The following is a 13,996-nucleotide window of genomic DNA, read 5'->3' on the forward strand; positions in this document are numbered from 1 at the left end:
CCCGATACGTTAGAATCGGTCCACCTTCTAGTATAATAATAAATGTGGCAAACGACGTCAGATTTCTAATAGTATATTTATTTTTTTTATGTTTATTTAACTACCGATAGGCCCCAAGTTATGAAAATCTGACTAAGAATTGACCCATAGTTATGAACTTTGGATGTTCAAAAGAAAAAAATAATATTAACCTAACCATTCAACTCTATGGCCGTTGGCTGGTTGTCTTCTTTCCACCATCATGCACCATATCTCTGGCTTCTAAACTATATTTCAAGATTTCTGTTCTGGCCCCCTCCAGGCCGGAGCTTCCTGCATGGCATCAGGTCACATTGTTATCCGCACAGTGAGCTCTGCCTGGATGTGGCCGGAAATCCTAGACTATAGTATAGAGACCGGAAATGTGACACACAATGGCAAAAAGAAGAGGAGCTGCCAGGGAGGGCAGGAGATGAGCAGCGGGTAACGGTTATAAAAAAGACTAATATTCACCTCCCCGGCCACCCCACTAATCACTGTTTGGTTCTCTTTTCTCTGCCATAGTGCACTGCATTTCCAAGATGTCCGGCCACGTCCAGGGTCACTGAGTGTCATATGGTTACGACATTGACATTGTAACCTTATGATGTGCAGTAACCCCTGAGGACTGGATGCGGCCGCAAGTTTTGGTCTATAGTGAAGAGACATTTGGCGCGCAATGGTAGAGAGAAGAGAAATGGATGGCGGGCAGCGAGCAGTGGGGTGGCCGTAGAGGTCACGTGAGATTAACTTTTTTTTTTATCCTGGCTCCATTCTAACAGAATCTATTTAGTTTAGATTCCAACGATTGCCTATATTATGTAATTTAATGATTTTAGATTTACTTAAGTTGATATCTCAAGATGTAGCATTTTTGTGTGGAGTTTTTGGGGGGGTGTTTTAAAGGGACTATAGAATATCCACCAATAATTGACCGTAATGTTGTTTTTGTTGTTAAAATATCTAGAATATTGCTAGTTTAGAGCGTCACCATTGCTTAATTATGAGGAAATTGATCTTAGGGTACATTCCCATGATCAGGACCCCCAGAAGACCGCAGCTGCTTTGCCCACGATCCGGGCTCGGGCAGTTGCGGACTCTCTCTTCTGTTCTCCATGCGGAGAACGCTTGTGGCTCAACAGCAATAAATTGACATGCTTGCATCTCGGAAAGCCACACCGCAGGTCAGTTTACGTTGCGGGCAGTACACGCACAGTGGGCATGGGATTTCTAGAAATCCCATCCACTGTGCTTGTACTATATGTCGCAGCGTTTTGGATGCTGCTGAAACATGCTGCGTTCAAAACACTGTGAAGGCTGATCGTGGGCACGCAGCCTTATATTAATTTCTTAGTATATTCACTTTAACAATGCAAGAAGAATCTTTTCAGAAAAGTGCACCAAATACAGCAAAAATAATTTCATAATGTTGAGTAAGGGACCTGACGTTAGCCATCAGTGTTAATTTCACATTATTTACTGAACTTTTTTTTTGTCTTTTCTAGCCTTGGAAGATGAGTTTGACTTCGCTTTAGGAAAACAAACAGCAGCATTTTTAAAGAAATGTGTTTGCTATATTCGGAAAATTTCCAATATTGAAAAACATGTGAAAATACCTGAAATGTCCAAATATACCGATGTGGCAACAGTAGAAGGCAAGCCTGTTCGAGACACAGAGGCCCTTGAGAAGATGGTAAAGCTCAGGGATGAATTTATTCCAATGATCGTTGCATCGTCCAATCTACGGGTTTACACCTCGGTGACACATTGTGACATGAAACTGGGCTACTCTGAAGAAGTGGAGAACCATTATGTGGAGGGACTTTGTAAGCAGTTTTATGAAGACATGATTGATATAATCCAGGCCACCGTACAACAGAGCTTTGAAACCGAGACAGATCTCCTTTACGATGAAATCCTTCAACATTTGTCTTTGTGTAGAACCAACTCTTCATTTTATGAATACAGATGTGAAGCGCTAAGCCTTGTTCATAAATACATACAGCGTTCCAAATCAGGCCATATCAACCCGCTAGTAGTATATGGTGGACCTTGCACTGGAAAAACCCTCCTCCTAGCAGAAGTAGCAAAAAAGGTAATGAGATGTTACCAGTTGGATTCACGTTCGAGTTTTTCATGGGACAAAAAAATGTAGAATGTAATTAAAACTTAGAGGTTTCTCCTACTTTTATATTGATGGGCTATCCTTAGGATAGGTCACCAATGTCTGATCGGCCGGGGTCCAACACTCCACACCCCCACCGATCAGCTGTTCTCGGTCCCGGCAGCAGGCAGCCTGAATGCTCAGTTCTGGAGCTGTTCCGTCTTCCGATAGAGGCCGCGGCCGGGTACTGTACATCCACCTCCCATTGATCTGAATGCCAATAAGACATTGATGACCTAAGGATTCTAAGGATAGGCCACCAATGTAAAAGTAGTGGACAACCCCTTTAAAATGACAAATATGAGTGAATTTTCAGTGTTTCTACTTCTTTTGCTCTGAGTTTGTTTCTGATGGATCTAGGTTATCTTTACAGTTTGATAGACAGATGGGACAATCTTTTTTAGTACACTTAGCACATTTTAGCAGATGTTCCCCATCTTACCATCCGCAGAATATTTACTGTGCACAATCTGTTTATCAAAGACCAGACTACTGAAAATTAGTTTATGAATCACAGGCTCCTATGTCATAACACATTTATATAGTTTTTTTCTTTATTAATTGGGTTGTTACTTTTTACTTTGCATAATATTATGCATTTTGTGCTAAAAATGGCCATGGATCTACGTGAATTTAATATGATATTGGCACATTTTACAAAGCTAACATTGATCAGTAGCAGGATAAATCAAATTTATCTTGTATGTTTTTTTACTGAAACCATTGCGTGAGATAGTGTGAGATTTTTTGCAGATCCCATGAGATGAAGTAATTACTATCTAGTGCTAATTTAAAGGGAATCTGTCAGCAGGTTTTTGCTATGTAAGCTGAAGCCAGCATAATGCAAGGGTTAACATAGTAAGTTCACAGATGGCTGTCTTGTCACAGCCCGATCTTTTGTTTCTTTGCTATGTTTGTTTAAGCAGCAGAACCCTTATCATTACAGGACTAAAAACTCAGTCTGATACGCCCCCTGCTGTGATTGACACCTCACAGTTAATCTACAATCTCTATAGAGAGCCTGGTGTTGCCAGGAACAGCTCTCTGGACTCTGCTACATGGCGAAAGCCAAATATTCAGATTGTGTCAAAACAGCTGCAGCCGGTGATCTAAGTGATACACTGTTGGATTCAGCATCTACTTGCCTACATCATGCTGCTCTCAGATGAGGTAGCAAAAACGTGCTGACAATTTCCCTTTAAGGGGGTTGTCACATGAAGACAACCCCTTTATATTAGGCCATATGAACATCATAGTGGTACTCCTGTTCTGCAGACTCAGATGTCATACAATGTCCTCCCTTGCAGATGCTCCCCCTGCATAATTAGCTGTTAGTCAGGGGCTGCATGTTGAAGAGATATCTACCTTAAAAAATTATGAAATACCTATAAAAAGTCCAAGGCAGCAGTGCCAATCTCTAAACGATCATTTAGAGGAGCCAATAACTGGGACTAGGGCTTTGTTAAAAGCTTGTTCACTAATTATCAATTTGACAGAAATCACACAAGGAACAAGCAAACCCTCATCTGTCCAGGGTTTAGATTGTTTTTGCCAGCATTAAAATCATCCTTTTCGACAGCACATCGTCTTGTGTAAACAGGCGATGTGCTGCCGATAGCAGTGATATTCTATGCGTACAGTGTAAGTTCTATGCAAGTAGAATTCTGGTCAGCCTGATAATACAGGACATTAAATGACAGCTGATCGGCAGATATTTAATATCCACAGTTGGCTGGCTGTCCACCATGCTTTCCATGATATGAGGTCCAGCATATACCACTTTTCTATTCAAGACACGTTCTGCAGAACCCGATTCCTGTTTTCCCAATGGATAACTTAAAGAGAATCTGTCAACAGGAGTTAATCCTCAAATTATTTACATGAGCATGTAGTTCTTTCAAAGAATAATCCAGCAATACCTTTACATTGCCAGTCTAATCCTCCATTACTGAGAAATTCACATTCAAATTGATATGCAAATGAGGCTCTAGATCTGAAGCCTCTGTCACTCCAGCTCTGTTCCCCACCAAACACTGCCTCCTGCTGTTGGACTAAGGGTGGCTTTGCACGTTGCAACATCACACGTGCGATGTCGGTGGGGTCAAATCAAAAGTGACGCACATCCGGCGTCACTTTCGACACAGTTGTGTGTAAATTCTAGATGATACGATTAACGAGCGCAAAAGCGTCGTTATCGTATCATCGGTGCAGGCTCCGACTTTTCCATAATGCCGGTGCCGCGACAGGTACGATGCTGTTCCTCGTTCCTGCGGCAGCACACATCGCTGTGTGTTACGCCGCAGGAGCGAGGAACATCACCTTACCTGCCGCCGGCGGCTATACGGAAGGAAGGAGGTGGGCGGGATGTTTACATCCTGCTCATCTCCGCCCCTCCGCCGCTATTGGCCGCCTGCCGTGTGACGTCGCTATGACGCCGCACGACTCGCTCCCTTAGGAAGCAGGCGGGTCGCCAGCCAGAGCGACGGTCGCAGGGCAGGTGAGTGCATGTGAAGCTGGCATAGTGATAATTTTCGCTACGCCAGCTATCACAAGATATCGTACCTGCGACGGGGGCGGGGACTATCGCGTGCGACATCGCAGCATCGGCTTGCGATGTCGCAACGTGCAAAGCCCTCCTTACAGTCTTTAAGCAGTGTGATTTCAGGCAAAGGAGCCATCAGTCAAGCAGGAGAAGGCAGGGCTGGGTGCAAAATAGAGCTGGAGTAACAGAGGCTTCAGCTCTTCATATAATTTCAAACGCTGATTTCTCAGTAACGCAGGAACAGACTGACCATGTAAAAGTAATGCAGGACTTGTCTATAAGGCCCTGTGCGCACTTACCGGATTTTGCCGCGGATTTGCTGCATGTTTCGCTGCAGAAAATGTTCATAACATCTCTGCAGTGAATCACCAGCAAATCCTATGGAGAAAAAAATCCTTTGCGCACTGGGTGGAATTTGACAGCTGCATGTTTTGTTTTTCACTCCATTGACACCAATGTTAATCGTGAAATCCCGCAGGGAATAACGCAGGAAGCAAATTCTGTGCGGTTCACTGCGTTTTCCTGCGTTATTCCCTGCGGTATTTCGCGGTTTACCTCCGGTAATGTACATCGCCTGTCTGCGGTTTTGCAGGGAAGTGATGTCATTACAGGAAGAGGAAGCCGTGCAGAGAGTAAACACACACATCACAGACACACACAGACATCACAGACATAGACACAGACACATAGAACACACATAGAAAGAAAACGGAAATATAGAAAACAAAGAACGTGGGCTCCGCTGTATTTTTACCTTCCAGCCGAGGTAAGCACACAGCGGCGGCCCGGTATTCTCAGGCTGGGGAGGGAGAGGGGCAGGGTTAATGTCCCCCGCCTCCCTCCCTCCTCCCGCAGCCGAGAATATCAGCCGCAGCTGCCCCGGGACTGTCGCATGCATTATGCGGCAGCACCGGCGTGTCCCCGGCTCTTCTTGCTGCCGTGTAGTAGTGGCAGCAAGGTAATACAAGGGGTTAATGGTGGTGGATCACCGCCATTAACTCCAGGCTTGATCATGGCAGCGTCTATGTAACAGCTGACATGATCAACCCGTAAGTAAAGTGAATAAAACACACACACACAGAAAAATCCTTTATTTTAAATAAAACAAACAAGCCTCGTTCACCATTTTATTAACCCCTCCCGCACCAAAGCTCCGGCGTAATCCACAGCTCCGACGTCCTGCGCTGCTTACATCCAGCCGTGACTGTCACAGACACAGCGCTGAATGAATGCAGCAGACAGCAGAGGTAATTACCGGTCATTTCCCACGGCCGGTAATGTGAACTCACTGCCGACCGTGGGAAATGTAGCGATCTGTCCTCTATCTATCTATCTATCTATCTATCTATCCCTCTATCTATCTGTCTATCTATCTATCCCTCTATCTATTCTTCTGTCTATCTATCTATCCCTCTATCTATTCTTCTGTCTATCTATCTACTATCTCAGAATTAAATGACTTTTTTTTTTTTTTTTTTTAATGTGCTTTATTGCATTGAATGCAATAAAGCACATCCCAACGCGCACGCGGCAAAACCGCGGCAATACCTCGAACAATACCGCGGTGAAACCGCGGCAAACCGCATGCGGTTTTCGGGTGCGGTTTGCCGCGGTTTTTTACCGCGGGTGCGGTAATCTTTGAATACCTGCGGAATTTTCTTGAGAAAATTCCATTTCCCAGTGCGCACATAGCCTAAAAGAGATACAGTACATGTCCACATAAATAGTTTGGGGTGTGAAATTCTGTTAACAGATTCTTTTCAATATTTTGAGTATTACCCTCAAATGTAACCAACCCTGTTTTCTATTTCACTCCTCCTTTATAGCTTAGATCATCAAGGGGTTTTTTTTCAATTTAAGGTATCTAAAAGGTAAATTTCAACATTATCTATTGAGTTAAGGTACTGATGGGTATATACTAATGTCATCTGTTGATCATTTCTTTTTATATTTCATATCATATTAACTATTGATAAACTATGCAAAATAAACATACAGATCGAGCTCACCACGTTTAGGAGGTCCAGAGTGTATCACGCTGTCCGCATGGAAAAAACCTGGTCCGGGCTGCAGAAACTTCAAGAAGGAAGAAAATATCCAGCGGACAATACGCGAGGATATTTAAAAAAAATACATCTTTATTAAACCATTAAAAAGCTGCCATTGCGGTATTGGCACACACAGAACACAAAGTATGAACGATCCGATGCGTTTCAACAAAATATGAATAAGATGTAACTTCATTGGATTGTTCATCCTGTGTGCTCTGGGGGTGCCAATACTGCAGTGGCAGCTTTTTAATGGTTTAATAAAGGCAGATTTTTATACTTATCCTCGCCTATTGTCCGCTGGATGTTTTCTTCCTTCTTGACATTGCTAAACTATAGGTATTTAATAAAACTAATTCATAAAGTATTTAGAGAAAGCTAAGGGGTATACTTTGCACACTACGACATCGCAAGCCGATGCTTGCGATGCCGAGCGCGATAGTCCCCGACCCCGTCGCAGCAGCGATATCTTGTGATAGCTGCCGTAGCGAACATTATCGCTACGGCAGCTTCACATGGACTTACCTGCCCTGCAATGTCGCACTGGCCGGCGACCCGCCTCCTTCCTAAGGGGGCGGGTTGTGCGGCATCACAGCGACATCACACGGCAGGCGGTCAATAGAAGCGAAGGGGCGGAGATGAGCGGGACGTAAACATCCCGCTCAGCTCCGTCCTTCCGCATAGCCGCGGTGACGCAGGTAAGCTGATGTTCCTCGCTCCTGCGGCTTCTCACACATCGATGTGTGCTGCCGCAGGAATGAGGAACAACATCGCTGCAGCGAAATTATGAAAATGTCGGACACTACACCGATGATACGATTACGACGCTTTTGCGCTCGTTAATCGTATCAAAAAGGATTTACACACTACGATATCGACAGCGAGGCCGGATGTGCGTCACTTTCGATTTGACCCCACCGACATCGCAGCTGCGATGTCGTAGTGTGCAAAGTACCCCTAAGGGTACATGCCCACGATCAGTATTTGCTGCGTTCTGAAAGTAGAAAGTCTAGATCATGGGCACATACCCTAATAAATACAGAACATAATGTATTATTGAATATTATTAAACAGTCTAATGCAATCATTTCATATGACCATAGTTTCATGAATCCTAACTTTTATGCCATTTATAGCTGTAATTACCATTTCCTTATCTGAGTTGATAAAATTATTTATGTGTTTTAGGTATCTTCATGGCTTCAGGAAGAAATGGGACCAGAATCTAATCCTGTGGTCATTGTAAGATTTCTCGGATCCACAGAAATGAGCTCTGAATTAAGCTGTCTGCTTCAAAGCCTTTGTGAGCAGCTAGCCGTCAATTACAGATGTTTACTGCAGAGCATTCCTAAAAAGATTGTAGATCTGCGAGAGCTCTTTTTAAATTTGCTGAATGAGTCTTCTTATCACAAGCCCCTCGTTCTTGTGTTAGACAGCCTTGAACAACTTACAGAAGGTGATGACGCCAGGAAGCTTTGGTGGCTCCCAATTCATCTTCCACGCACAGTTCGTATAATATTGTCAACACTGCCAAAAAAGCATGGAATCCTCCAAAAACTACGGTGCCTTATAAACAACGAGGACAACTACATAGAACTCATTACACGAGATAGGAAAATGTGCAGCCAAATACTTAAACATCAGCTATTGAGAGTTAAAAGAAAAGTAACATCGGGGCAACAGATCTACGTTAACGAAGCATTTTCTAGGTGTACTCTACCAATGTTTGTCAACTTGACATTTCGAGAGGTGAGAAATTGGAGGTCCCATAAGGATGTTGATGAATCGACTCTTTGTGTCACGGTTCATGAGAACATAGAGCAGTTATTTTGCTCTCTGGAAAACAAGTGTGGACTGAGGTTGGTCTCAAGAGCACTAGGATATATTACAATGGCTAAAACAGGACTCAGCGAGGTGGAACTAGAAGATATTCTGGCTCTTGATAATAATGTCATGAACGAGTTACTAGCAAATAGGAAAACACTCAATCCATTAAGGATACCATACCTGATCATTGCACAAATTAAAGAAGATCTTGCAGGATATTTAGTTGAACGACACATAAGAAATTGTAACCTTTTGGTTTGGTCTAATAGACATCTTCACCTAATTGCCCAAAAGTTGTATCTAAGCAATGATGATGACTTGCAAGAAATGCATGTGAATATGGCCGAATACTTCCTCGGTGCATGGTCAGGAGGCAGGAAAAAGCCATTCTACAATGAGCCTTACTATTTTGAAAATTGCATTCCGAATGAACACAGGGGATTACGTTGCGATGAAATACACTACAATGATGAAAATGAATTTGACAGGCAGTCTCCTGAGCAGCCATGGGCATTTCAGTGTAATCCTCTACAGCCTGATATTTTTTTTGTAAATCACAGGAAAATGACAGAGCTACTACATCATTTAACAAGATGTGGAATGACAGATGAAATAATGTCTGGGATTACAATGAATTTTAGCTGGCTCTATACAATGATCAAAATTGGACAATATGATAGGGCTTTAAGTGACATTGAAATTGCATATAATTACTCACAGGAAAAAGAGCTGAAATTTCTCGCAAGTACTCTTCAAAGCATAAAAAACAAGGTTCTGAAAAATCCAGGGTCACTTTCTGCTGAACTGCAACAAATTCTTCTTCCAGTTGTGAGTTCTTTGCCTAAGTTTAGAAACCTTCTTATAGAATGTGACAAAGACGGGCCTAAATATTGTTCGATTGTCCCACTGCACTCATCGATGGATGTGACATACACCCCAGAAAGACTTACTCTGTCATCTAGTTCGTTGCATGTAACAGAGGTCCTTCCTACATACAGCCCAAATATAATCATTTCTGCACTTGAGAATGGCACAATCAGTACTTGGGATGTTGAGTCGAGGCAACTTTTAAGACAAATAACCACTACCCAGTTTGTCGTTATGGGAATGAAGCTTACAGCAGATGAAAAATATCTTGTTGTATCCACAGCAAAAAATACCTTGTTAATTTACGACAACCTAAATTCTTGCCTTCTCTCTGAAGTAGAAGTTAAAGGTTCCAAAAGTGTAGGAGGTGGGCCAAACCTAATCAATGGCTTCACGCTATCTCATACACATGCACTAGCCTGGTTAGAAGCAAGTAAAAACGTTAATGTTATAGATTTACTTTATGGGTGGCCACTTTATAATTTCCATTGCTGGTATGAAGTAACGTGCATCCAGTGTTCTTCAGATGGTCTATATGCATTTTGTGGCCAATACCTCAATACCACCACAATTTTTCACTTAGGCACTGGCGAAAAGTTGTCAACCGTAACCTCCGAGTTTTCTGGCGGGTTTGTGAAATATATAGTCGTTCTTGATACGAGCCAAGAAGTGGTTATGATCGACAATGAAGGGAGCCTTTCTGTTTGGAATATAGAGGAAATAACCAATCCCCAACTGATGGAAGAGTTTGATTGTACAAAGGGAGACAGTGACGTTATCAGCACTGAGCTGTCTGAAGATCAAAGTGCACTTTTAATCTGTAAAGCATTAAGCATTGAACTTCTAGATACCCGTATGTGGAAAGTTTCTGAAAAGTTTAGGGCAAAACGCAATGAGCGATTTATATCAGCTGTTCTGTCCCGGAACTGTGACTGTATTATTGCTTCCATGGAAAATACCTCATCTATATTTGTTTGGAGAAGAGACACCGGACAATGCATGGCAAGTTTACAAGAGATCTCAGGGAGTATAGTGAAATTAGTGAAATCTAGTCATCATAACTTACTTTTATCACTGTCCATCAGTGGAGTGCTTTCTATCTGGGACATTGACATCTTAACCGCCATGTCCAATATTGATAAAACTGGAAGAGCGGTCCACACAGTATTATTATCGGGAAGAGGGGACTTCATCTACTCAATTGATGGTTCTGAATATGTTCAAAAATGGAATTTTAACACTGGCTTCATTGAATCAGCCTTTAAGCATGAGGGTACTGTAGAAAATGGTGTACTCACAGCCACAGGAGAACTGATGGTCACCACCGATGACAAATCTAATCAATATGTTTGGCATACCGGCACCGGGGAAAATCTTTTCCGGATTAGTGGTCAAAGAATATCAGAACTCTTAATTACACATAATGATCAATTTGTAGTGTCTTTATGCGAGCAAAATGCATCCAGAGTATGGAGGCTCGCAACTGGCCATAAAGTATGTAATATCCTAGCTGCCTTAAAGAATGCACTTATAACTACTGCAAATACTTTTTTGATTGGAATGACCAAGAACAAACTTTTGGCTGTAAGCCTATGGACAGGAAGCATAACGAAAAAGTACTGCTGTGATGATGGATCAACCATCGTCAACTTCAAGTTAATTCCAGACTGTCCTGAGTTTGTTGTATTTATGACATCTACTGAGACAGTGAGCATCTGGAGCCTTGCCGAGGAAGCCATTAGCAGAAGAGTCCAGCTACCATGTAACTTCTTAAAAAATCTTAATGATTTTGAAATCTCTCCCAATGGAAAGCTTGGGATTATTACCCATGGAGATGAAAAATTCAATGTTTTAGATCTTCACACTGGAAAACTCAGAGTTGTACATGCATCAGGAATAATATGGAAGCAGAACTTGTCTTGCGATGGTCGTTATCTTGTCTACATTTGCTTCCAAAATGGTGAAGATGATGATGATAATTCTATGTCAAGTTTAATAGTGATGAGACTTGCAGATGGGAGAAGTATTGGTGCTTGTACATTGTATAAATCTCCAACCTTTCTTGCACTCTCACAAAGACACCTCAATATTGTTGTAGGGTTTGATGACGGGAGCATTGGCACTTACACAGTGGTTGACCGGGTGGATGCAACATTAAAAATTAAAATTGCCACTTCCAATAGCCGACAAATTTTCAATAACAAAACACACTTTCATAGACCAAAATGCAATAACCATATCTATAAAATGGCACCTGACTGCTTGTGGAGGGAATCCACCGAAGTGTTTGCAAGAGATAGCCCTATCACAGTGTCCGAAACTGGTGAAGTAACAGAGTCAACACCAACCAAAAAACATAACTTTTGCTATGAGAAAATGTGTTCGGCCATTGACTGCAGGGGACAGAGCTTTGCCGCGAACAACTGAGGCCATCGTATGAGTAATATCTTTAAAAATGTTTACAAATTAGTCCTAAAATTCAACATTCTGTTGGGGATAAAAGTTACATTCCCCTAATGATGAAAGCATCACTAAAAAGATAGCAAAATTGTATCCATTACTGTAATTCTAAATGACTTGAAGTATAAAAGAAGAAAATTACGGAAGAAAAAACTAAAGTAATGGTCAGATCAAGGTTTTTTTTCCTTGTAAGATGATTACTACCATATGTTGATCTTAGGGTGCGGACATTCTTTGCTCTATAATAGAAATAGTCTATTGTTGCCCACTGAGTATTAGATACATACTATGGTACTATACAAAATGAAAAATCACATCATAGTGGTGCGATTGGCAGCCATAGAGAAAAAATATCAACCAGTGTACCCAATGTAGTAGATAAAAAATAATATAAAACGTACCCAATCTACTAGATAACAAAATATCAAAATACATCAAATGATGTAAAACAGGACTATAAATAATACATAGATTTATATATTGCTCTTCACTTTTTTCTGTAGCCCAAAATTAAACAATAAGACCCATAGACCTGGCCAAATCTATAGTCCTATAGATTACCTGCATGTGGTTCTGCGTTACACATGGATTGCTCCAATACTTGCTGGATTAAGGAGGTATACTCCACCAGAAGCCTCACTTAAACATTGTGGTCAAATCTTTTCTAAAAAAAAAACAATAGTTTCTGAATTTATTTTTAGTATTTTTTTTGGGGGGGAAGGGTAGAACAAGGGGTAACGCAGAAATATTTCTGTCAATGCATAGGTTGTGATTGGACTACGGGTTTTACTTTCTCAAATTTCCCCCAATACCTTTGCTCTTAGTTCGTGATTCCAGCCAGATGCCTGTCCTCATATAAATCTATGGGAACCAGAATCCAGAGAGTAAAAATGTTGGTACAAGGGATTGGAGCAAGCACGCTACTATACTTGCCGAGGCTCCGGCACAGCTGTAACTGCTCCTGCAGCTGCTCATTCACTTCCGGGGATACTCATTTACCTTCATGCATATGCACTGCTTTCCCCGCCCATCAACGTCTGTTATTGGTTGCAATCAGAAGCTCACCCAAACTAACTGTCAACGGACTGCTTCCAATCATAGATGCTATGTGCATTTATCGTGGTATAAAAATAAATAAATAAAATATTTGGTGTAGAGTCCCCCCACATTATGATACCCAGAACAGATAAAGTCTATGGCTACAGCCCTCAGCCGTGTGCTTATCTTGGCTGTGTATCAAAATAGCAAGAACTGCATGTGGTTTTTTGTTTTTCTTCAATTATTTAAATTAACTTTAAAAAAACAGCATGCGGTGACCCCCAATTCTGTTACCCAGCCATGATAAAGTTGACAACTGGGGCTGGTATTCTCAGGCTAGGGAGACCCATGGTTATTTGGCCGCCCAAGATTGCCGCATCAATTAGATGCGACAGTCGCAGAACTTTACCCAACTCTTCTCAATTTCCCTGGTGGAGTGGCAATTGGGGTAATAAGGGGTTAATTGCAGCTCACAACTACCACTAAGCCCTAGATTAGTGATGGGGAGGGTCTATAAGACCACCCATTAAGTAAATAAACACAAATATCGAAAAAATGCTTTATTTGAAATAAAATACAAAAAAACACCCTCTTTCACCACTTTATTAACCCCCAAAACACCCCTGTAGGTCCGACGTAATCTACACGAGGTCCCATAATGATTCCAGCTCTGCTACATCTGAATTCACAGCGTGCACCGTAGAACATGACTACCCACTTTGAGCTTTGGGCAGAGATTGAGTAAGCCTTGCGATCAGTGGTGATGTCACTCAGGTGATTTGTGGGCACAGCTGGAGGTTCTCACAGCCCTCCGCCTGTGACCGCAGGTAACCTGACCTCAGGATACTTTATTAAACTCAGTAACCCCACCTGGGGTGAGGTCACTGACTTTACTGAGGTCAGGTTACCTGTGGACACAGGTGGGGGGCTGTGGGAACTTCCAGCTGTAACAACAACTTACCTGATTGCCATCACCACTGATCATGTGGCTCATTCAGTCTCTACCTAAAGCTCACAGCGATCAGTCATGTC

General features: G+C 42.1%; 1 protein-coding gene across 1 annotated transcript in view; it reads left to right on the forward strand.

Annotated features, from left to right (window-relative positions):
* The window catches only part of NWD2 (NACHT and WD repeat domain containing 2), a 339,135-nt gene extending 325,624 nt beyond the window's left edge, over positions 1–13,511 (forward strand). Inside the window, exons 6-7 of the mRNA XM_075346953.1 lie at positions 1,524–2,113; positions 7,961–13,511. Of these exons, the coding sequence (XP_075203068.1) occupies positions 1,524–2,113; positions 7,961–11,893 (4,523 nt within the window). The 3' untranslated portion in view covers positions 11,894–13,511. The remainder of the gene's footprint in view (positions 1–1,523; positions 2,114–7,960) is intronic.
* The last annotated feature ends 485 nt before the right edge of the window (positions 13,512–13,996 follow it).

This window comes from Anomaloglossus baeobatrachus, chromosome 1 (assembly GCF_048569485.1).
Source record: "Anomaloglossus baeobatrachus isolate aAnoBae1 chromosome 1, aAnoBae1.hap1, whole genome shotgun sequence".
In the NCBI taxonomy this organism is placed as follows: domain Eukaryota; kingdom Metazoa; phylum Chordata; class Amphibia; order Anura; family Aromobatidae; genus Anomaloglossus; species Anomaloglossus baeobatrachus.